Here is a 23529-nt window from a genome sequence, read left to right as displayed (position 1 = left end):
TCATAAATAGAGGGGGCAGAGATAGATGTCAGGAGGGATGCAGGCAGAGAATATGACTTTGGGCTTAAAGTAATTCTATGAATAACTCCCCCAAATTGAAAATTCATCATTTACTTAGCCTTCCAAGCTTGTTTTTGTTCCTGTGTTGTTAAGGTAACTAAATCTACTGAAAATCTAAGAATATTGGAATAAAGAATAATAAGAATAAAGACGCTATTATGCTATTTTGTGTTAGAAACATAAAAAACAACATTATTTTCTTGATTATTAACAAAGACAAAATTAAGAGGCAGAGGGGACAATATTTGAAGGGAGCAATTTTCAGCAAACAATGACTTACAATAAAAATAAACAAAACTATTTTATGGCTTCACAAGGTTTAAAGGGTTTGGAATAGGGATGTCCCGATACCACTTTTTCACTTCCGACACCGATAGCGATGGCTATTTGCCAAATCCAGTATCAATCTGATATTTTTATTTTATTCTTAAACTTATACTAATAATAATAACAATAATAATAATAAGAAAAATGGAAGCACTTTGCTCAATTAGCCACCTATAAACATAAAAAATCTTTGTCATCTGTGACGAGTGGGGCGGGGCCGAGAGCCGTGGGAACCGGAGCGAGGCCGGTGGAGTGATTGGAAATGAGTGACACCTGCGCGACCCACCGGTCTCGACTCCCACGGAGGAGATGGAAGGATATAAAACAGGAGCGACGACAGTGACGGATGAGAGAGGACCAGGTCTGGGTTTTAGTTGTGTTTGGTTTTAATTTGTGCGCGTCAGTCGTCCGTGAGGGGCTGACGTGTTGTTTTGTCTTTATTTTGTAATTAAAGTTTCTGTTTGATTGTCCGCCGGTTCCCGCCTCCTTCTTCCCGATAATTATGGAGATTATATTGCTAAATCATCATTTTATCTTTGTTATTTAAAAAAAAAATAGAACAAAGATACACATAATACACTAACAAAAATAAACTGTTTTGCAGGTACAATAGTATTTAGCAGGAGCATTCAAAAAATTGAATGAACAAATAAAAATAAAACAATTAATATTTACAAATTACAATTGTACCTAGACAGTTGCCTATGGCTATGATTTTACTAATAGAGTTGTCTGATTCAGTTTATAGTCTCAAGCATTCAGAAATGACACACAAGAAAAATTTACTTCAATAAAAACAAGGATTCGTTTTTGTAAGGGTTGTGATGTCCACGTTTTGAATGAAAAAATTATAAAGGCTAGCATTTCTATTGCAAAAAATTGGCCAAAAAATGAAAGATTAAGTGGATATTTGAATTGAATTAATTAAACGGAACATTGAAACTCTAAGATAATATTAAGGAAGATGCGACATTAAAACATGTTATTAACTTAATGTTATCAAAATCCAAAAAAGATGAACAGGATTATAAAAGTACCTAAAAGTGATGCACGGGCCTCATCTTGGGCATTTTTCTTTTCTTTATCTCAGTGCCGGGCTACTGTTGTCTTTTCCTAGTCAGCAGACAGCCGCAAACATGAGGTGGGAGCGAGCACGCGCGCAGCTGCGGGAATGATGGGTCACGTGTGCGTCGCCTGTCTACTATCTTCACCGTGAAATGCATTTTTTGTCCATGATCAAAAATATTCATATTGCACACCCCTTCCCTCGGAAGAAATTATAGACCGAGGGCAGACCGGACCACAAGAGCACTTTAACTCTCATACTCATGCGACTATAATTGGCTACTACTGTTATCACGTGACAGGCAGCACGCTGAACTGGATGTCACAGCAAGGGAAATGCTAATATTCAAGCATTTAGGCGATGGTTTAAGCTAGATTTTCCCATGGTTTGTATCTGCACGATACCAATGTCGGGACATCCCTAGTTTGGAACCACATAAGGCTCAGAAATCAAAAGAAATAAATTGGCCTTTTTGGGTGAAATCCTGCTTTAAAGCAAACATCACACACAGCAGATGTTATGAATGAGATCTGGAGTGCAAATGTCTATGAGGGATAGCTGTTGAAGAGCTGATTAAGTAATCACATGGTTTAGTATTATCAGCTGACCCTGATAGACAAAGCCTGACATGGACAAATCCCTCAAAAGCCCAATGTACTCTATATGTCCTTTCAAGTGCATATATGCATGTGCATGGTTAAGCCACAGTCTCCAACCTGACTTTGAGGTGCATCATGATTATTCTTCAAAAAGCAAAAGTTAGTGTCTATAAATCTTGATGTGTTGACCAAGACCAGTAATTATGTGGCGACTCGATATTCATGACAAGCTACAGGTTTATAACTCACACATACGAGCATGATTATTTTCCTTATTGCTCACAATGATGATCTGATGCATATACAACCCATCGGACCCAAAGTTCTCAATGTCTTTCCATCTCTTTCACATATTTTCAAACATAAAATGGGGGCAACAACATGATCTAGCCAGATACGACCTACTTTCTATTCTCCCACAATCCCCTTTGTTCCCCAGCAGCACCCTCTTTTAGAGAGACATAGAGAGAGAAATGGGGGAGGAGGATAATAACAAAGACTAAATAGTGCCTCCCGGGACACTCAAAAAGCAAACTCAATCACTCAAAAACTACTAAGTAGGCCTATATAATACTGTGGTTGGCCAAAACTGACATCTAATTAGTAGTGGATTGAACGTAATACATGTATATTTCATGTTTCACTTTGCTCAAAAAATAAATAAATAAATAAATAAATAAATAAATCTTTAATTTGCATATTGCACAAAAACGTAGGTTTTATTTTTAATTCACCAGAAGAGCGAATCAGTAAACTGCTACTAAACTGTAATTATTATTACAATATATATTTAAATATTTATATAGAATTATATATAATTAGAATTATATATAATGAGCTATATTATAATAGTTAATATAAAGTAATAAATGTACAAATATAAAGTGTCATTTTCTTAAAAAAAAAATTACATAATTAAATTTTATTTTATATAAATATAATGTTATTAAATAATAAATTCTAAAATAATAAATTATATATATATATATATATATATAGAGTACAGACCAAAAGTTTGGACACACCTTCTCATTCAAAGAGTTTTCTTTATTTTCATGACTATGAAAATTGTAGAGTCACACTGAAGGCATCAAGGGCTATTTGACCAAGAAGGAGAGTGATGGGGTGCTGCGCCAGATGACCTGGCCTCCACAGTCACCGGACCTGAACCCAATCGAGATGGTTTAGGGGTGAGCTGGACCGCAGACTGAAGGCAAAAGGGCCAACAAGTGCTAAGCATCTCTCAGGGAACTCCTTCAAGACTGTTGGAAGACCATTTCAGGTGACTACCTCTTGAATCTCATCAAGAGAATGTCAAGAGTGTGCAAAGCAGTAATCAAAGCAAAAGGTGGCTACTTTGAAGAACCTAGAATATGACATATTTTCAGTTGTTTCACACTTTTTTGTTATGAATATAATTCCACATGTGTTAATTCATAGTTTTGATGCCTTCAGTGTGAATCTACAATTTTCATAGTCATGAAAATAAAGAAAACTCTTTGAATGAGAAGGTGTGTCCAAACTTTTGGTCTGTACTGTATATATATATATATATATATATATATATATATATATATATATATATATATATATTTAGGGATGCACCGAAATGAAAATTCTTGGCCGAAACGGAAAACCGAAAAAGAGAAAACCAAGGCCGAAAACCGAAACACCGAAAGAAATTATGCCAATTATTAGTACCATTGCATTTATTGCTATGACCGTGTACTAACTTTACTAAAATTAAGAAATTCTTGGCCGAAACGGAAAACCGAAAAAGAGAAAACCAAGGCCGAAAACCGAAACACCGAAAGAAATTATGCCAATTATTAGTACCATTGCATTTATTGCTATGACCGTGTACTAACTTTACTAAAATTAAGACATTGCAATTGCATAACTTAATATTAGTTTCAAAGATAATTACAATTACATAAATTATTTTTTTTTTTAAACATAAAAATACATAATTAGAAATTATGCAAATATTTATTGAGCACATTGCAACAATGCACAGTATAAAATAAAATTCAAACTAAAAATTTATCCCACTCATCTGTATATTAAATAATAATGTACAGGCCTACTGGCCTGCAGAAAGGTTTTAAAATGAACTGGTCTCTCATAAAAACAAAGTGCATTTACGTGAAGTGCATTTGAAATTTTTCTCTGTAGGACTAGAAAGTGCATTACTTCTCCAGTAGGCAAGAGGGTTATCACTTCTGGGGATGGGGACTTCAGATAGATAACCATCTAGCTGTTGAGCAGTTGAGCTTGTCATCTGCCTGACATTTGAGAAATATTTGAGAGTGTATTTAAATAGGGCCAGGGCATAAATAAACATTTTTATCAAATTAAAGCAGAAATCTAGCAGAAATATGGCTACAATCTTATATTATTGTATGTATATGTATGTATGTAGCCTATTGGCGCTTCTCCGTCTCCACGCGGGTTCTCCGCATCCAGCGCGGCCTGGATCATTTCTCGTGCGCGCTGCCTTATTTCCGCATCCAAGTAATGGTCATTCGCGATGAAGTGCAGAGGATCCGAAAAGAAACTCAGTGAGACGTGTGCTAAAAGACTCTATAAGACTGTACTTTTTCTTTGTTTTCACTTCGTGGTCCGTCTTAATCTCTTTGTTAGGAGACGCTTTAGTGCTGCGAATAAAGGAATAAGAAGAGAGAGAATGTTCTCACTGGTGTGAAGTGAATGACGCGGGGAGCTCGTGGTCTGCGCTATGCAGGTGCACGTGCAGGTCGCGGTTTCTGTTTGCGTCATCACAACATTTCGGCCGTGTTGTTTCGGTGATAAAAGTCTATGGGCCGAAAACCGAAAATGCACTTTTGGGCCATTTCAGTTTTTTTATCTTTTCTTTTTTTTTTTATAAAAAAAGGTGTGTACCCTGTGAGGTTTCCACAATTTTCACCTCCACAGCAGAGAACAGACTACATCTCCTGCTGAACAAGTGTCGTGCAGCGGAAAGAAAGGGATGCAAGAGGAGAGGAAAACACTGCTGAATCCAATTTAACCTGACAGAAAAGAAGACGTGCCACTGTAAATGTCAGAGGCAAAACCGAGGGAGGGATAAAGGGAAAGGTGTGAGGAAGTAATGTTAGATTAGTCTCGTAGTAATTGTTGGAACAATGCGTAACAGAAAAAGATAATGACAGTCACAGGATGAAAAAGAGATGAGAGCATTTCTGGTAAAGATAAGTGCTGGAAATGCAGAGAATGAAAGCCGAAGATGACATCGAAACAGATAAAGGTCGAACATGAGTAAGTTTGGGAGGAAAGGAGAATGAGAGAGAACAAATAATCTTGAGAGCGTAAGAGAGAGACGAGGAAGAGGGTGAACGTCACTCATTCTTACCTGCATGTGTTCGGTAGAACTGCTGCTGAGCTCATCTCCAGATTCAGAGTCATTTCTCATTTTATCCAACCCGTTTCCTGGTGACACGCTTCCATCCGTATCCACCGACGACCCACCTGGGAGCTTCCCCGGGCAACCTTGCTCCTGTGGAGGGGATTCCGCTCGTCCTTGTGGAAGTGTGGGGTTGCCATGGTGATAGTTATGATGGTTGTTGTTTTTAAGCAGAGTGAGCTCGGCAACAACGCTCCTCATCCCAGAGTTCTGATTGGTGTCCCGCAACATTAAAGGCGGGGTCTGTTGACCTGGCAATGGGGACGGCGTCGTTGAAGGAGGTGGCCTGCTGAAGCTGGACCATTCCGTAGGAGCACGTTGGTTGAGATTTTCATTTGACGACCAGCACTGGGCGATTTCAAGAACGTTAGGGGGCTTTGCACGAGGTTTGGGCGGCGGCATAAGGGCACGCCGGACCTCTCGGACGTACTGAGCGGGGACATAAAAAGCCTTGGTGCCCTCCTCCCGACGAACCTGCCACCAGTCCTCGTTGGTTTTGCGAACCAACATGTAGCATTCTCCCTGCCGTATGGAGATTAGTCTGTCTTTCGCCTTGTACTCATAATCAAACTCCACCTCGATATACACCTGCCCCGGGGCGATGGACAAATCACAGCGGCCATCCTGTTCTGTCATGGCTCAATCTGTCATTGAGTTATTCAGAAGACAGACTGTTAGTGGATCCACATCTTTTGTTGTGTCCGCACGACTGCAAAAAGAGAGAATAAGACTGTTAGCATGTACTTTAAAAAGAGATGATACTTAACTAACTTACCATGTGTGACCTTTCCAACATGATTGCGTATTGCGTAAAGTCACACATGCGTATTGAAGAGCTAATGCAAGATTAGAAGCATTTGTGGTTAAAATTTATATACATTTTCTTTTTTTTTGAAAATGGCAGATAAAACCTTTATTCCTCCGCTGGGATCATGTAGATCCCTTTGAATCCGCAATTTGGACCTTCAAGCAATTGACTACCACTGAAGTCCACTATATGGAGAAAAATCCTGGAACATGTTTCTCAAAAAAATGTAATTTCTTTGCAAGTAAAGAAAGAAAGACATGAACATCTTGAATGACATTGGGGTGAGTAAATTATCAGGAAATTTACATTCTTGAAGTGATCTACTCAATAACAATACCAACCAGGACAGATTGAATCTGATAGAAATTAAAACAATCAAACATACACATTTTTAAAAAAAAATGCTACTGCACGTATCAACATCAAGGGGATCTGTATGGTAACCTAATCAAGCATGAGGACACCATGGCAACCAACATATCAGTAATCCAATGATCAAATTACAGTGACAGGTCTCAAGGAACACAACCATGCTCACTCACATACACAGATCACTGAATGAACTGAGTGATGTTTTCCAGAGTATGGCCTGCAGATCCCTTTCTACTGTCAACATGCATTTGTTTAGCCCCAGATCCCTCTCTCACATGTACACAAACCCCCTTAAGTATTCTTAGGTTAAATATACACTGTCATGTTCACATCCGGTGCTTAAAGATGATGGATTGTGACAGACTTAAGCTGGATTTAAACCGCGGCTGGATTCACTCTTCCTTATATTTTGCCTTTGTTCTTTCAGCCCTTCTGTATTCAAAAAAGCCCACTTTGCCCATCCAATGCACAACTGTTTTCAACCGTGATAATAAGAAATGTTTCTTGAGCACCAAATCATATTAGAATAATGGCTGCTTTGCCATCACAGGAATAAATTACATTTTTACAATATATTAAAATAGAAAATAGTTTTTTAATTCGATTTTTAATTCAAATTTAAATCGTAATGTTATTTCACAATATTACTGTTATTTAGCATTTCAGATCAAATAAACATAGCTTAGGTAAGCATAAGAGACTTCTTGCAAAAAACAAAAAAATTCTGACTGACCCCAACTGTGGTGTATTTCAAATTATTGATTTTATATTGCATATAATATTGATAAAATTGTGTTTTACTCTTTAGTTTATTTAGTACAAAATTTTAAATACTGACCAAACATGACTTTTTGCCAAAATGCCAATAGTGAAGTTCGGTTATGGGAGGCCATAGGCCTGTCGCGATAACAACTTTTTGTTGTGCAATATATTTCCCCAGAAATAATTGCAATAATCGATATTATGGTCAATTTAAAGACCATTTTATGCCAAAATCATAATGTAACAGTATAAAATGCAAGAAGGCCTACACACTTCCGCGGTGGCGCGGTGTTTGAAAAAAAAAAAAAATATATATATATTAGTGTCAAAATTGGCTCATTAACCAAGGCGATAATTTTTTTCCAGTTTAACGTATTCAAATTATTTTACGTAGAGCGGGGATGGCCACCCACTCACAACTGCTGCTTCTGTCACTTTTTCTCATGACAAGAAGTGAATTTATTCAGTCGCAGACTCGCAGAATGACTGAACAGGAAACGTTTCAGACACGCGCTCCACTTCACTTTATTATCAGGTGCAAGTTAAGCGAGCGCGGACGGTCCTGTGCTCAAAGGCGGTGCGTGCTTCCTTTGTGCATATCCTTTCATATCAAACTGCGAAATAAACTATATGCAAGCAGTGTCGTGGTCAGTTAATTCATGGAATTACCAAAAAAGGTGATTAAAGCTGACTTAAACTGTGCATGCATGTAATATATTTTATATATATTATATACAGGATATATTTATATGTATGCACGTCTAGAAATCAGCCCAGCACTGTCTCACTCATCTAACACATCCTATTTAACTCGTCAGTTCGTGTTTATTTGAGCACTTCTGTCAGTGAACGCCGCCTGCAAAACACTAAAATAAATATCAAAGAAATAATGTTTATTTAGGCTACAAGAAAGTAGCCTAAATAAGAAAGTTAAATACACCATGTCTAACGGACGCGAGCAATGCAGCGCAACAAAATACTCATTATAATCAGTAATGCTACACTGGATGTAGCACAACATGACATGATAAATCCCCGTCCGGTCTGTGATGTAGGCTACTGACACAGAGTTCAAATGTCCTGTATAGATACTAGACAGACTAAACCTGTCGCAACGCGGTTGTGTTGCGTCCGGTTAACTTTTCCGCCACCAAGCAAGCTCAGTAACTCCTCATCTGTCCGCGCTCTCTTTGAAATAGGAATCGTTGCCATATTTCTTGTTACCATCTTTTATTTATCGCGGTCTCGTTTGTATTTGGCCAGTTTGGAGAAAGCCTCACCAAACCTTACCAGCCAGCGTTTGCGATCACGAGAACTTGTGCAAACGCCGATGGGTGACATGAATGCAGATGACTCCAGATCGGTGATGTGGTATTTGCTTTCCCAACAAGATCCATCGCCCAACACTAAATTAATTTGCTGAATGTATAAACTGTATTTTCCCGCGCTCAAATCTGCCAATCTAAAGGAAACGCTGTGTTTGAGGTAATTTGTTAATTACCATAGACTTAGAATTTGCAACTATTACAGTTATTACACTTATATACAAAACTTTGTATTATGTTTGTGACGTCACGTGCACTACCGCCGGTGGCAGTAGACAACCGCGGTAGCAACCGACCACCGCGGAGACGCGGTTGTCATGGCAACCGTCACAGCCCTAGCTGTCAAATTTTAGATGTGGATTTGACGTGACATAAGGCACCTCTGAAAATAGCCATAGAGGAGAGAGACTGACTGCGTTTACATGCAGCCAATAACCCGTTCAAAACCGGGATATTAGCAATAACCCGGTCGCGCACGGCCATGTAAACACCAGCAAAAACCCGGATATGCTCATATACCGGTTTTTAAAAACCGGGATATTATACCTGGGGTACCCCTTTTCTAACCCGAATATTTGGTCTTGTAAACGCGTTTCGGCATATCCCCATCAAAATGTGTGTTCTGCGCATGTTCTATTCGCAAGGAAACTTGGTCTTTTGAGTAGAGACGGCGCATAAAAAAACCCGCGTGCAGTATAGAGGCACAGTAGTGTCAAGTGCTGCTGGTGGATCAGTACCAGCGCCAAAGCGCAAACAAAGACTATCGCTATCTGCCCCAAACTATTCATTATCCGCCTGCTGCTGCTGTTGTTGTTGTTGTCTTTGGATACAGGAAGAAGAATCGGAAATGACGCATATTGCGTCTTGTTGTCCGTACGTCCAGACGCTAACCGTGCCTCGCCGTTTACATCGGGATTGGTAACTCTCTCTGCTCACGCATGTAAACGGGTTATCCCGAAAGTTTCAGAAACCCAAATAGTGACCTTAACCCGACCATAACCCGAATTTTAACAGCATGTAAACGTAGTCAGTGATAGAGGTTACTAAGACTGAATGAAACTGAATACTGTAACCAGACACAGACTACACTGATCCCTCCACTGAGAAAACTTTGCACTGTTGAGTCAAGCACAGAGCCACATTCAAACAATTCACTAGCAACACAATTTCTTTGATATTGTTTTGCTCATCATTTCTAAAATATTAGCTACTATCTTCCTGCTCATATGCAGCAGGACACTGCTGGCATTCATCAAAAAGCTTGAGCTTCATAAACCTTTTGAATCTCAACCAAACTTTGAATTTATGAACTCGGGTCTCATCTTCGAAGAGGTCAGCCTTTCTCCCTCTCTCTCTATTTGTTTCAAACTCTTTATAAAGCTATCAAACGTATGATGTACATCAACACTGAGCCAAAGGAACGAGATTAGGGTCCTGAACCTCATGAGAAAGATGCATGAAACTATTGCTTAAATCTTGTCAGCAACCACGTATCTCTTCCAAAGACAAGACCGTTGACCCAGCATTGATTTAACCAGTTTGGAGCTGAAGGCAATCTACTCTCCCTCTGTCTTCAAATTCTGCACTAAAGACTCGTGCCAACCTTGGCAGCAACTTCAAATTCTCCCATCTTTTAATTTCATAAATACTTCATCAAGCCCTACCACAGGCACTCCAATATACGGAGTACACACTACAAGACCTAGTAGAGAATCTGATTAAAATATACACTAAACACCAAACTAAAAGAACAAAAGACTGGAAAAGTGGAGCCAGTAAACACACTGCCGATTTCAATTTACTTTTAGGAGCCATCTACACATTTTGTATTCCACTGCACTGATTTTCCATTATTGTTTTTTTTTTATGTAAACTAGACAAACATGTTTGATTGTTGCACACATCCAGTACTGAACTGTATGAGAGAGAGAGAGGTTATATGTATCACAGCTGTTAATAAACCCCAATACAAACAACATAATACTGGTTTTCTTAAATGCATCTCTACTGATACAGTTTGATACAAACATTTGGGATTGGTAAGCATTTTATGCTCACCAAGGCTGCATTTAGTTGATTAAAATACAGTAAAAATTGTAATACTGCGAAATCTCATCACAATTTATAATAATCATGTTCTTTTTGAATACATTTTAAAATGCAATTTATTCCTGTAATGAAAAAGCTGAATTGTCATCTTTACTCCAGTACTTCAATCACATGATCCATCAGAAATCATTCTAATGCTGATTTGGCATTCAAGAAACATTTCTTATTATTATCAATACTAAAAGATTGCTGCTTGATATTTTTGTGGAAATAGTAGCCCACCACCCAAATATAGGGATGGGTACCGAAACCCGGTATTAAACTGGCCCCGGGGCTAAATTATGAAAGACCGTAGTATCAGTAAGATCTGACGGTATCGGTTCTGCTTTCGGTACTGGAGGGAAAAAAATTAATGACGCGCACGCAGTGCGACAAGCTCGTTTTTTCCAGGCGCGTCCGCACCGCATCGAGTTAAAAACATCTCAACTTTTCAGAATGCCGCAAGCGCACCGCAGGTCATGTAGCTTCCTCACCTTTTCCGTTACAACGTTGAAAGCTCAGCCAAGATGAAGGAACAGCTGATAGCTGTATGTGGATCTTTAATTTAACAAGCAGTTTTTAGTGCTGCAAATCCATTTATCCAGTGCTGAAATTTCCGCGTCTTCATGGAGAGAGCAGGTCATGGTTGCCTAGCAACGTCAGACTCCTCAGGAGCGCAAGTGCCCGAAGGCTTTGGGGAAAAAAAACAGAAAGCGGCGAGCCTAGTGTTTTCCACGAGTTTTTAGACGCGATATGTGCACGGCACCTTACAGTACGAAAACTCCTGCTTAATACAAAGAGTGACGATGGCGGAGACAGCAAAACGTTCCAAAGTGTGGTTATACTTCACTAGAGTTGATGCAGACAACGCTGGTTGTCATAAGTGCAACAAAATTTTGCATGTAAGGGCCGAAACACAAGCAATCTGTCAAAGCATATTTCAAAAGTGCATTATGTGCAGACAGAGAAATGCAAAGTTTTCGACTGCCTAACACAACACAAAGTAACACAACACGAAGTACCGATAAGAATACCGTTAAAGTACCGGACCGTTAAGCAGTATCGTTAAGAGTAGTAATACCGTTAAAACCTTAACGATACCCATCCCTACCCAAATACCAAAGTTTACAATAAGCCTGTCACTCTGCCTAATAAAATACCCCCATCCTCTATAGACACCACAATCCATCCCCTAAGCTAAACATACTCTGCCAATAACATCCACATTTACACACATGATCAACAGGAGTCATTCATGTTTGAAAGCTTGGGTTGCACTGTTATCATATAAAGGAAGTCGGAGGAATAAAGGTCTTCTGTGATTTATGATGTGTAAGGCAAACAATGACATTTGAAAAAGAAACAATTTTACTTACACACCACAGAGAGGAGGATCACAAGAGAAAACTGTTTTCCACTGACATTAAAACAACTTGAGGCAACTCTTATCAACTCTTTTTAAAGAGTAAATCGGATCTTCATTAAAGTGAGCAAACAGACTAATTTAATTGAAAAAGCAGCACATGAGGATTTCAGATCTACCATGTGGCTCCCATTTGGGGACTTGACTGCGAACCAAAGTGGAGTTTCTATAAACAAGTAGCAGATGGAAGAGCTCCTCTGGGTGTGAGAGCACGGTCACTGCGGACGATGTGCAAAATAAACTACTACCAACTTGTCTGCAAGTTAAGTGAGACAGTCACTCCAACAGAAATCCCATATCATTTTGCTGGGGGAACTTGTCATTTCTATTCAGATTTGACTTAATCTCATAATGAATCCAAATATACTGGGAGAAAGCATCTATGGAGTTTCACTTCCTGGGGTTCAAAGTAACTTCCAGTGAAATCCAGAGCATCAAAGAGATTTACTATCAAGTACACCACATTAGCACTCATTACAAATGTAAATATTCATGCTGAAGCAGTGCAAAGACACATTAAATGCAGTAGCTATTTCTGATACTATACTCTAGAAAGCAGAGATAACATTTGAATGCAGTTCTCTTTTAATTTAGGGTTTAATAAGGTTTCGATACTAAAGCTGGAAGAAGAAGGAATCAAATATTATACGAAAAATTAAGAAAAAATAAGTCACACACACATATATCTTGAACCTGATAAAATACAGGTCTCTGTTAATTTTAATATCACTTTACGTAAACGAAGCTTGGAGTGTGATATTTACACTCTGGACATGATCAAATTAAGCACGGTTACACAGAGGTCTTGAATATTACATAATATTTAGCAGCACTAAAGGCCAACGTGCCCTACTTTCAAATCAGCAAGTTGTAAATTTACTAGAGAAAAGCAAACATCATGACAAGAGGTTCATGATAGCTTTTCCTCCCCACAAAACACAGCTACCTGTCTGTCTAAATTTGGAAACTGGGAAAATAACCCTGAGCTTTTCAACGCTGTTTATATGGACATCTGGTCTAGACAGAAAACATTTTGAATCCCACAATCTGCACTTGAAGGATCTTGAGACTGGCCCCGAATTACACTTTTACAAACAGTCGTCTTCTTTCACAAAATGTGCAAAATAACAAGTGTTCTGGTGTTTGCCCAGTTTTCAGGCGATTTATAAGCAACGACAGCATAATAAATTCTTGAGAAGTTTTGCAAACCATTTCATGCTATTTAAATAAAGGTTAATGGCTTAATGTACCATCAGAATAAAAATGTATCTGATCTCAGCAGAATCAATTCATCTAGTCCAGTGATACAAGAACCTGCCACTACTAAATGACATTGATAGATCAGACATAAGACATGGTTTCTCATTCCATGACATGACTTTCACCCACATTTGAACTAAAAGAAGAGTTTAAAATGATTATATTAATTATGTGTTATTGTGACGTTTTCTTTGACATTTTAGTGACTGTTTGAAATTAATTTTGCACTTTACTATAGTTTAAAAAATCTGACAGGTCTCACACATTAACAACACATGAACGTTGAACCGCTGTTTAAAGAGCGTATTGTACGCGTAATGGCTTGATGCTCAGACATGGTTCTTTGTCATTCATCTTGATGGCTTAAAACAGTATGGCTACCTTTCTGATTAAAATGTTTTCTCCTGTCGACAAGCACCAAGGCCAGCCAGCATAGAACGGATTTGTTTGTCTAATCTACTGAGCCACTTGGGATCCGTGAACACAAAGTGACCTTGCAGTCGTTATCGACGTTCCCTCGTGGAGTGATTTTCAGTCGTCAGGTCCTCACAGGTCAAACAGTAGACTAGCCTATTTGACTTTGTTCCAGCGGTTCACTTTTTACTGATGCAGATGAGGGAACACTATATTCCCCCAACGACCCAGTCAAGAAGGAGAGCCCCGTTTTTCCCCATGTAACCCTCCTTTGTTTGGGTAGCGGCTACTGGTCACTCAACCCGGGCGCCGGTGCAGTCCCTCCCCGGACGAAGGCGACCGCGAGGCCGGGAGAAGAAAGGGGGAAGGATCGGTTTGGCCCATAAACTTTCAAACAAAATGCAGTTGCACCAACAGCAGTAAAAACCAACAGTTCTGCCCGAGAAATGTTTACTGTGCTTAATTACAGCTCGCTGAAACAAACTAATAATGTGTCATCACAATAATGCGCACAAATTGTTTCCAATGGGAAAAATGAATAACAGCCTATGCCAAATGCTCAAATTCTCTACTTGTCCTAACTTTGATTTACCGTTTGCGCCGATTTAAGTGATGACAGCCTATTAGGCTACTCATAAGACAAGTCAACGTTTAATCAAAACAAAGCACAAATTAAAAACACAGTTCTAAGTCTAGATCATCTAAATCACATAAATAGATAAAACTAGGTTTGTTCTCAATGCGAGGGAACTGCGTATTGAAACACATGACTGCAATTTAAAAACCCGATGGGATCATTTTGCCGCAGCACGATGGATAGCAGGTTCTTCGACCACGGATCTCCAAAGCGGCTTTCGTGGTTGGCCACAAGGTAGCAAACCGCTGTGCAACAACCATTTCCAACGGTCCCAACAATGCAACTCTTTATATCTGCAACAATGCGCCTTTGAAGCGTAATGACCGCGGAATCTGATCATACTGACCTGGCGTTCAGGGGGAACTGGGAGCGGCCATGCCCGTTAGTTGGAGAGTCTCTGAAATAAACTTTTCCCGTGCAGTCCTCGGCACTTGCGTGAAAAGATACTGCGCGGCAGCAACACAAAACACACGATCTGGCCGCCTCGCGCATCCAATCGCAGTCTGTCTCTACGGGTGAGTGAGTGAGTCAGTGCGCACACCCGCCTGTCCTGTGAAGCTCTCTTGAACGGCTGATGCTCCGTTACTGCATCAGGCCCCCTCGCGGTGCTGAGAGGCTCTTGATCCTCCTTCTGTTCAGAGGAAGGTACGCAGAGACGTTTGCGTGGTTCTGCACAACACTCGGTCACACACTCTTTGTACAAACGTCAATAAGTGCTGAATTGGATTTATTCTACTGCATTTTATATTGCATTTATTGTTTTATGTATTTTATTCACATCACAATCCATTTAATATTTTGATTTTATTATTATTATTATTATTATTATTATTGTTGTTATTATTATTATTATTATTAAGGCTGTCCCTTCTCTATCCCTGACATTCCACAAGCTATTATGATGACATATGTTGTGACATTTAGGCGGTATATATGTATTTTTGAATTTCTGTGTAATGTAAGTAACCTCAAAGTTGTTCAAAGTTCATCAATCACCCCTTCCATATCTATAAACGTACATATTTTAACCACTATCTTGTTATCAATAAAATTGTTGAATGTCAATATTACCAGTACTGTACATTAAAACATTGTCCACTAGAGAGCGACATTTGCTACGTTTACTCCGTTCGAATTTTGTTTCAAGAGATTACAGCGTCTTAAATGTGCTCTTACAGTGCAAAGATACTATAACAGTAAATTTCAGTTACTTTAACATTCAACTTATTAAAATTTTCGAAAAAAAATTTTGACTGATAAAAATCTAATCATTATTAATTTTAACTTTATTATAAACTGCTTTTCTTATATTTCAGTATTGATTTTGTTAAAGACTACCTTTACATTTATTTAATTTTGATTAGCGAGATTAAAGATATCAAGATAATATAATAATAATAATAATAATAATAATAATAATAATAATAATAATAATAATAATAAAAATAACGCTTTTATTTTAAAATAACATGCCTGCGGAGAACTACGGTTTACAACTTCCGGTCCTGAGCGGACATACAGGCGCTTGTAGTCCTTCATTGCATTGCTATTGGATTAAAAATGCACAAAAACTACAATGCCCGTCGTGCTTCTTTTTTTGGAAACTTTTTTTTTTTTTGTCATGTTGTTGGGCCTGTGCATGACAGTGCAAAGGAGGCGGTAATGCACCTATTTACGTTGGTTGCCAGTCGCTGTTAAAAACCAAGAAGAAGAAGTAGAAGATAATGCAAAGGAGCACAGGATTGTAAACAGAGGATCTATCTCATTCTTAGCTTCGTTGAGTTGAAAGTATTCGACAAGGAATAAGGCTGATTAAGAAATACATGAAAGGAGAACGAGAAGTATCAGCACTTATTAAATGACAAAATACAAAAGATTAAAGGACAATACATTATACCATTCCAGTTGTTGATTCCGTGATTTAAATATGAGGTATGATTTAAAATATATTTAAGACGTTGCTAGATTTGTTATTGAACAGTACCTGACATGGACCAGTCATTGCGCAGTTGCAAAAGGTTTGTGCATTTGGACCTAAAAGGGGCACCTCCTAGAATTGGTTACTTAATTGAGGTACAGTTTCTTTCACTCTTTTATGACTGTTTAAATAAAACTTTAAGGAATAAACCACGATTATGGTTCTACAGCTGATCCAGTTATTTGCTGATCTTGGAGCCAATGGCTTGCTCATCGAATATGAGGATATGTTTCCCTATGAAGGAAAGCTGAAAGTTCTTCAATCTACAACTCAGCCTCCATACACGTGAGTTTATATTTAAAAAATAAGGTGTCTTTTTTTTAATGAAAATGTGACTTTATAAAAATACCTATTATCCAAACAGGCGTGAGGAGATTGTGTCTATCCAGGATGCTGCCAGTAGCAGAGGGCTGGAGATCATTCCCCTGGTTCAGACATTTGGACATTTGGAAGTAACTACGAAGCCTGTTTTTGTCATTTACCAAATTATTTAGAATTATTTATCCATTTGAATTCTGCAAATTCAGACTCTTTACTATTTTAAAATGTCTTTAATCAGTTTGTCCTGAAGCATGGGGTGTTTAGAGATCTGCGGGAGGTGGACTACTGTCTGGGCACCCTGAACCCACACCGTGATGCAGGAGTTAGGCTGGTGCAAGAGATGCTACAACAAGTCATGAAGCTCCACCCTAAAAGTACCAGCCTGCACATCGGAGCCGACGAGGTACAGCACATCCCTCCGTCAATAAAATGCCACTTGTGTGGCTACAGTATAATAGTTCCTACAAATGAACTGTTGCCTGTTCAAATATGTTTGACATGTAAGCTTAGGGTATTAGTTTTTATATTGATCTGTTGATCTAATAACTTTTTTTTTTTTTTTTTTGTAGGTGTACATGCTCGGTCATGGAGATGAGTCCAAACATTGGTTAGATGTTCCAGGTCGGAGTGTTCACCAGCTGTTCCTCAGTCATGTCATTAAGTTGGCAAAGGGGATTCGGAAAAGTGCGCCAAACCTTAATTTGATAATGTGGGATGATATGCTCAGGTCCATGACCCCTGAGACCATCAAAGGCTAGTAGTTATTTATATAAATATTAACATATTTATCACCCATTTTGGAAAATGATCATGATTTTGTTGCATATAAGAGAAAAGGATGTATTTAATAAATAGTTGTATATGTATAAATGCATGCTTAAAGGGACAGTCCAAAAATAATAATTCTGTGATTATTTACTCATCCTTGTGTCATTCCAAAACAGTGAACCCCACTGACTGAAAAAAACCCGTTTTTCCATGTATAATCTTAGAAATTAATTAATTAATTTAATAATATAATTAATAATTAATTAATTAATTAAATATTAAGATATTTTTTATATAGTACAAAGGGGGGTTTGTAGGTGTGTTCAGAACTTAAAATAAAAAAATGTAAATAAAAAATTGAAGGGGTTGTTCACTCAGGATGCTCTTTATAAATAGTCGGTCTTTGACTCATGTGACATGCTTCAATGTTTATTTCTCTTCAGACACCAGACACTTCCCTTCAGTTGCTTTTTACATGCTTATGATACTTTCACCTCCTTCCCCTTCATAAATTTAAAGGTCAACACCTCTATTTTCACTGGGCAAAAATATCTTAAATGTTCCACATCCTCCATGTTGACTCAACGTGAAATGAAATGAATGACCAAATCAAACTAAGGTCTATGCCAAAAGAATTATACTGCATTTTCTACTTCATGGCTATCACTTTTATAATGTGTATACACACTTTTTTTTCTTTTTCTTCATTATACTAAAACAGTTTCTATCCAATTTATGGTCTTATTTTAGAGAGTGGTCTTGTTGGATTAGTGCAACCAATGTTGTGGGATTACAGCCCTACTCTAGATGTTGGCAACACTGGTAAGTTGGGTCAAAACACACTTTACTGTTAAATGTTGTGAGCCATTTGATCATGAAAATGCTTTTTTATTTTACATTTACTCTTCCAGTCATGCTTATGGAACGATATAAGTCTGTGGGTATATCACAGCAGTGGGCCGCCAGCTCTTTTAAAGGCTCGACCACTGTGCACACCTGTGTGACCAGCACCCAGAGACATCTGGACAACCATTTTCAATGGCTCAAAGTAGCATCCAGCCTGTCAGCCGGCATTAAGCTACAGGGAATTGCTCTAACTGGATGGCAAAGGTTAGATGGCATCCTGACTATCACTAGAATCACAGCTGTCTTACTGGACAAGACAACAAAATGTATGTTTCTTTGGTTCCTTTTAAGATATGACCACTTGTCTGTTTTGTGTGAGCTGATGCCTGTGGGTTTGCCCTCTCTGGGGTCCTGTCTGCAAACTCTTCTGCACGGTCAGTCACTTTCATTTTCACTCATTTATATTTCTTTTTTGGCGGTAAATTGATGGCAGTATATAAATATTAAGAATGCTTAACTCACTATAGCTTTTCACTGTGATTCAGGTGGCTTTACCGAAGAGGCTCAAAAGAAGGTTGTTGAGATACTTGGTACTGTGGATGTAGAAGACATAGAGAGGTACCGTATATTCATATTTGTGCCCTAAAAGATAAAAAAGCACGTGTTAGTGTAACACTTAGAAACCCTCAAGGGTTACTTAAAAATAGACTCATTTACAGAATATTCTCTGGCCTGTGTGTTCCAGATTGTCTTCCTCCTTTGCTGGGGCAAAACTAGCTGAACTCATAGTGAAGTTGACGTCTTTGCTGGAGTCTGCAGAACTGAGACATTTTCAGAACAATATGTGAGTTTAGGGCCTCTTTTAAGTTTTAAGATGGTTGTGAAGTTAAGGCTGACTTTTCACCAAACATTTGTATTCATTCTTGAACAACAGGTTTGTGAGGGGCTGGTTCACACCCTACCACAGGCAAAAAAAGACAATCAACCCACTCATCGCACAACAGATTAAAACACAAGCAACAATGTAAGTTTCTTAAAGGTAAAGTTCACCCAAATATGAAAATTATGTCATTAAAGGGTTAGTTCACCCAGATAGCAAATTTATGTAATTAATAACTTACCCTGATGTTGTTTCAAACCCGTAAAACCTCCGTTTATCTTTGGAACACAGTTTAAGATATTTTAGATTTAGTCAGAGAGCTCTCAGTCCCTCCATTGAAACTGTGTGTATGGTCTACTGTCCATGTCCAGAAAGGTAATAAAAGCATCTTCAAAGTAGTCCATGTGACATCAGAGGGTCAGTTAGAATTTTATGAAGGATCGAAAATACATTTTGGTCCAAAAATAGCAAAAACGACAACCTTATTCAGCATTGTCTTCTCTTCCGTGTCTGTTGTTAGAGAGAGTTCAAAACAAAGCAGTTTGTCATATCCGGTTCGCGAACGAATCATTCAGTTCACCAAATCGAACTGAATTGTTTTAAACGGTTCGCATCTCTAATAAGCATTAATCCACAAATGACTTAAACTGTTAACTTTTTTTTATGTGGCTGACACTCCCTCTGAGTTCAAACAAACCAATATCCCGGAGTAATTCATTTACTCAAACAGTACACTGACTGAACTGCTGTGAAGAGAGAACTGAAGATGAACACAGAGCCGAGCCAGATAGCGAACAATAGACATGACTAGTTCAGTCAGTGTACTGTTTGAGTAAATGAATTACTCCAGGATATTGGTTTGTTTGAACTCAGGAAGTGTCAGCCACATTAAACAAGTTAACAGCTTAAGTCATTTGCGTATTGGAGACGCGAACCGTTTAAAACGATTCAGTTCGATTTGGTGAACTGTTTCAAAAAGATCCGGTTACATCGAATGATTCGTTCGTGAACCGGATATGACAAACTGCTTTGTTTTGAACTGTCTTACAACAGACACGGAAGAGAAGACAATGCTGAATAAAGTCGTAGTTTTTGTTATTTTTGGACCAAAATGTATTTTCGATGCTTCAAAAAATTCTAACTGACCCTCTGATGTCACATGGACTACTTTGAAGATGCTTTTATTACCTTTCTGGACATGGACAGTATACCATACACACAGTTTCAATGGAGGGACTGAGAGCTCTTGGACTAAATCTAAAATATCTTAAACTGTGTTCCAAAAATAAACTGAGGTCTTACGGGTTTGAAACAACATGAGGGTGAGTTATTAATGACATAATTTTGCAAATTGGGCGAACTAACCCTTTAATATGTATTCTTACATTTACACTACTATTCAAAAGTGCTATCGTTTTGAATGTTTTTGAAAGAAGTCTCTCGTGCTCACCAAGGCCGATGTTGAAAGCAGTTTGTTTTTTGTGGAAACTGTGATGCACCCTGTGTCTTATGCAGTGTTGGGGAGTAACTAGTTACATGTAACGGCGTTACGTAATTTAATTACAAAATTAATGTAACTGTAATTAGTTACAGTTACTAAGAAAAAATGAGTAATTAAATTACAGTTACTTATGAAATTTTGAACGATTACAAAGTGGATTACATTTGAATATTTACACACATCCACATACAGATTTAAATTATTCCCACCCTAATAATTTCCGGGATGCGGAAACACAAGTCTAGTTTGTAGAATCCAATCATAAAAACGGAATGCCTAACGCGGACGGAACATGCCACATTTTGGATGACTAAATCAAAAGTAGGTCAGTACACTTGAATCAAAACATGACATGGACTAGTGTCTGTGAATATTAAGCCCCAAAAATGCAATATATGACTCCTGCACGTTCTGCGTGTCTGTGGAAATCAGGCGCCGACCGGACACCGGGAGAACCGGGACAATTCCCGGTGGCCTGGCAGCCGATTTTGCCCGCTATTTTATTTAATATCATTATTGTATAATTGCACTCCGAATGTACTAAAACTATCATTTGCGAATCCGCCATTTGATAATTAAATCTCTAATAAGTCATGAAGTGTTAGTCATGACTCGCGTGCTCTCCGCGCCTCTGGTTTGGATCAGACTCAGAGTAATCAATGCGAGAGAGAGAGAGAGAAAGAGAGAGAGAGAGAGAGAGAGAGAGAGAGAGAGAGGATTGCTGGAGCAGAGAAGCAGAACTCCTGTTCAGGGTTTTAGGTCAGTTTCATCTGTAAAGATGCTTTTTTGTCTTTGTTTTTTTATTTATTTAATCAAGCAGCAGCACGTTGCTCATCAGTCATCACTCAAAATACTATATAAAGGACATCGTTATTATCTGTAGTAATGTTACAGTAGTAATTTAGCTGAAAAAAAATCACATTTTTTTTCATAGGTTTAGGGGGAGCTACGGACAGACAACAACACAACCCTTACGAAAATTAACGTTTTAATATATTACTATAAATCCAGAGAAAATAGTTACTATTGTTTAACTGTGGTAACCAAAAATTTAAAATGATTTTACAAATTGAGTTATTTAAAAATAAATACAAATCCATTTGCAAAAAACAAAACAAAACAAAACAAGGTTATTGTATATAGGCTAAAAAAAGCATGGTCAATTTTTGTAAGGGAAGAACATGACTCGTGTACAGTATTAGGATTTTTCTATAAAGATATTGTAGTATTCTAGAGTATTGTATTGTAAAGTACAGTTTTGTTCAATCAGTTCAATCAAAGTCATGAGAGAGATGGATAACGGCAAAATAAAGAGACTGAAGAGAAAAATGGAAGTGAAGGTGCAGTTCAGGAGAGAACTTTAAATTATTTTGCATGTCCCCAAATTAAAGATTTAAACCTTTTTTTTTATCTCAGGTCCATACCAAAAATAGTTTTGTCCATGAATTTGTTTGTATGAGTTTGAATTTTCCAGTCTGAATTTTTTTCCCAGTCCGCCCCTCCTGTAAATTAATGGCAAAGACATGGTTTCATTTACTACACATAGGCCTACTGAAGCTCGCAGTGTTTTCAACCTCTGCCATCTCAATATATGAGTACACGAACACATAAACATAATTTCTAGAACTGCTCTGTGTCACTTCATGTGCATTTTACTTATTTTGAGAAAACTATCATCATATCATATACAAAGAGACAGCAGTTTAAAAAAAACACCAATGTTTCAGGAGTTTATTACACAGAATACGACACATGCTTATTAGATAACTGTATTTGAGTTGATGTATATGCTTTTATTTATTATTCTTTAATTTTCACACATTTAGAAAAGTAATCAAAAAGTACTCAAAAGTAATTAGTTACATTACTTTAATAAAGTAATTGAAAAAGTTACACTACTATTACATTTTAAACAGGGTAACTTGTAATCTGTAACCTATTACATTTCCAAAGTAACCTTCCCAACACTGGTCTTATGCATATGAATTTTTAACAAGTACTTTATGATATATCCATATTTTTCCTCTCAATTCCTCCAACAGTATTCTTGATGATGTGGAGAGCCAGGTTCAAGATGTGAGAGGAGAAATGAGTCTGCTGTACTCAGACTCTACAGTTCAGGAATGGGTGGACCAACACATCACTCCAGTGCTGGAGCCTCTGCACAACCTATCCAGAGACATTGAAACGGTTTTAAATGGAATGGGACTTTGTACCGAATCCATATCTTAAAGTTGGTCAATAAGTTTATTTCGAAAACTTTCTTTGGTTTCATTCAAGCTAGACTTGTACTTGCAGTACAATGTAAAACTGAATAAAACAACTGTGAAAGCTTGTTTGTGAATCACTGTTGTATAATTTTATTAAAAATAAAAAATTGTGTTTGTTGTATTATAAAGGTAATGAAATATTATTGTGATACAGGTGCATCTCAATAAATTAGAATGTGGTGGAAAAGTTCATTTATTTCAGTAATTCAACTCAAATTATGAAACTTGCTACACAATCAGTGCCACAAACTGATCACCTCCATGCCACGCCGAATTGAGGCAGTAATTAAAGCAAAAGGAAGCCCCTACCAAGTATTGAGCACTTGTACAGTAAATGAACATACTTTATAGAAAGCCAAAAATTTTTTTTTATTATTATTATTTATTTTATTTATGTGCTTTT

General features: G+C 37.8%; 2 protein-coding genes across 5 annotated transcripts in view; one reads left to right on the top strand and one right to left on the bottom strand.

Annotated features, from left to right (window-relative positions):
* Positions 1 to 15199, bottom strand: part of arhgap12b (Rho GTPase activating protein 12b) — a 56060-nt gene extending 40861 nt beyond the window's left edge. For 2 of the 3 annotated variants that reach the window (XM_059532327.1, XM_059532329.1), the window contains exons 1-2: positions 14909 to 15198; positions 5423 to 6182 (exon numbers count right to left, since the gene is read on the bottom strand). In XM_059532327.1, the coding sequence (XP_059388310.1) occupies positions 5423 to 6109 (687 nt within the window). In that variant the 5' untranslated portion in view covers positions 6110 to 6182; positions 14909 to 15198. Of the gene's footprint in view, positions 1 to 5422; positions 6183 to 14908 lie in introns of all 3 variants that reach the window. The other variant, XM_059532328.1, reaches the window with a different exon arrangement.
* A 987-nt stretch (positions 15200 to 16186) lies between these two features.
* On the top strand, positions 16187 to 23190 carry hexd (hexosaminidase d). Of its 2 annotated transcripts, none has more exons than XM_059532331.1 (12): positions 16187 to 16635; positions 16710 to 16825; positions 16905 to 16992; positions 17100 to 17264; positions 17431 to 17618; positions 18384 to 18451; positions 18541 to 18739; positions 18827 to 18909; positions 19021 to 19093; positions 19221 to 19319; positions 19410 to 19499; positions 22899 to 23190. In XM_059532331.1, exons 1-12 carry the CDS (start codon positions 16552 to 16554, stop codon positions 23086 to 23088), a joined length of 1443 nt encoding a protein of 480 aa, XP_059388314.1. In that variant the 5' UTR covers positions 16187 to 16551; the 3' UTR covers positions 23089 to 23190. The 2 variants fall into 2 exon arrangements, with proteins under 2 accessions (XP_059388314.1, XP_059388313.1); XM_059532330.1 differs by having other exon boundaries at positions 16188 to 16635; positions 17431 to 17614; positions 18380 to 18451.
* The last annotated feature ends 339 nt before the right edge of the window (positions 23191 to 23529 follow it).

The sequence above is a fragment of the Carassius carassius genome, chromosome 40 (genome assembly GCF_963082965.1).
Source record: "Carassius carassius chromosome 40, fCarCar2.1, whole genome shotgun sequence".
Classification (NCBI taxonomy): Eukaryota; Metazoa; Chordata; class Actinopteri; order Cypriniformes; family Cyprinidae; genus Carassius; species Carassius carassius.
This window is presented reverse-complemented; position numbering and strand designations above follow the sequence as displayed.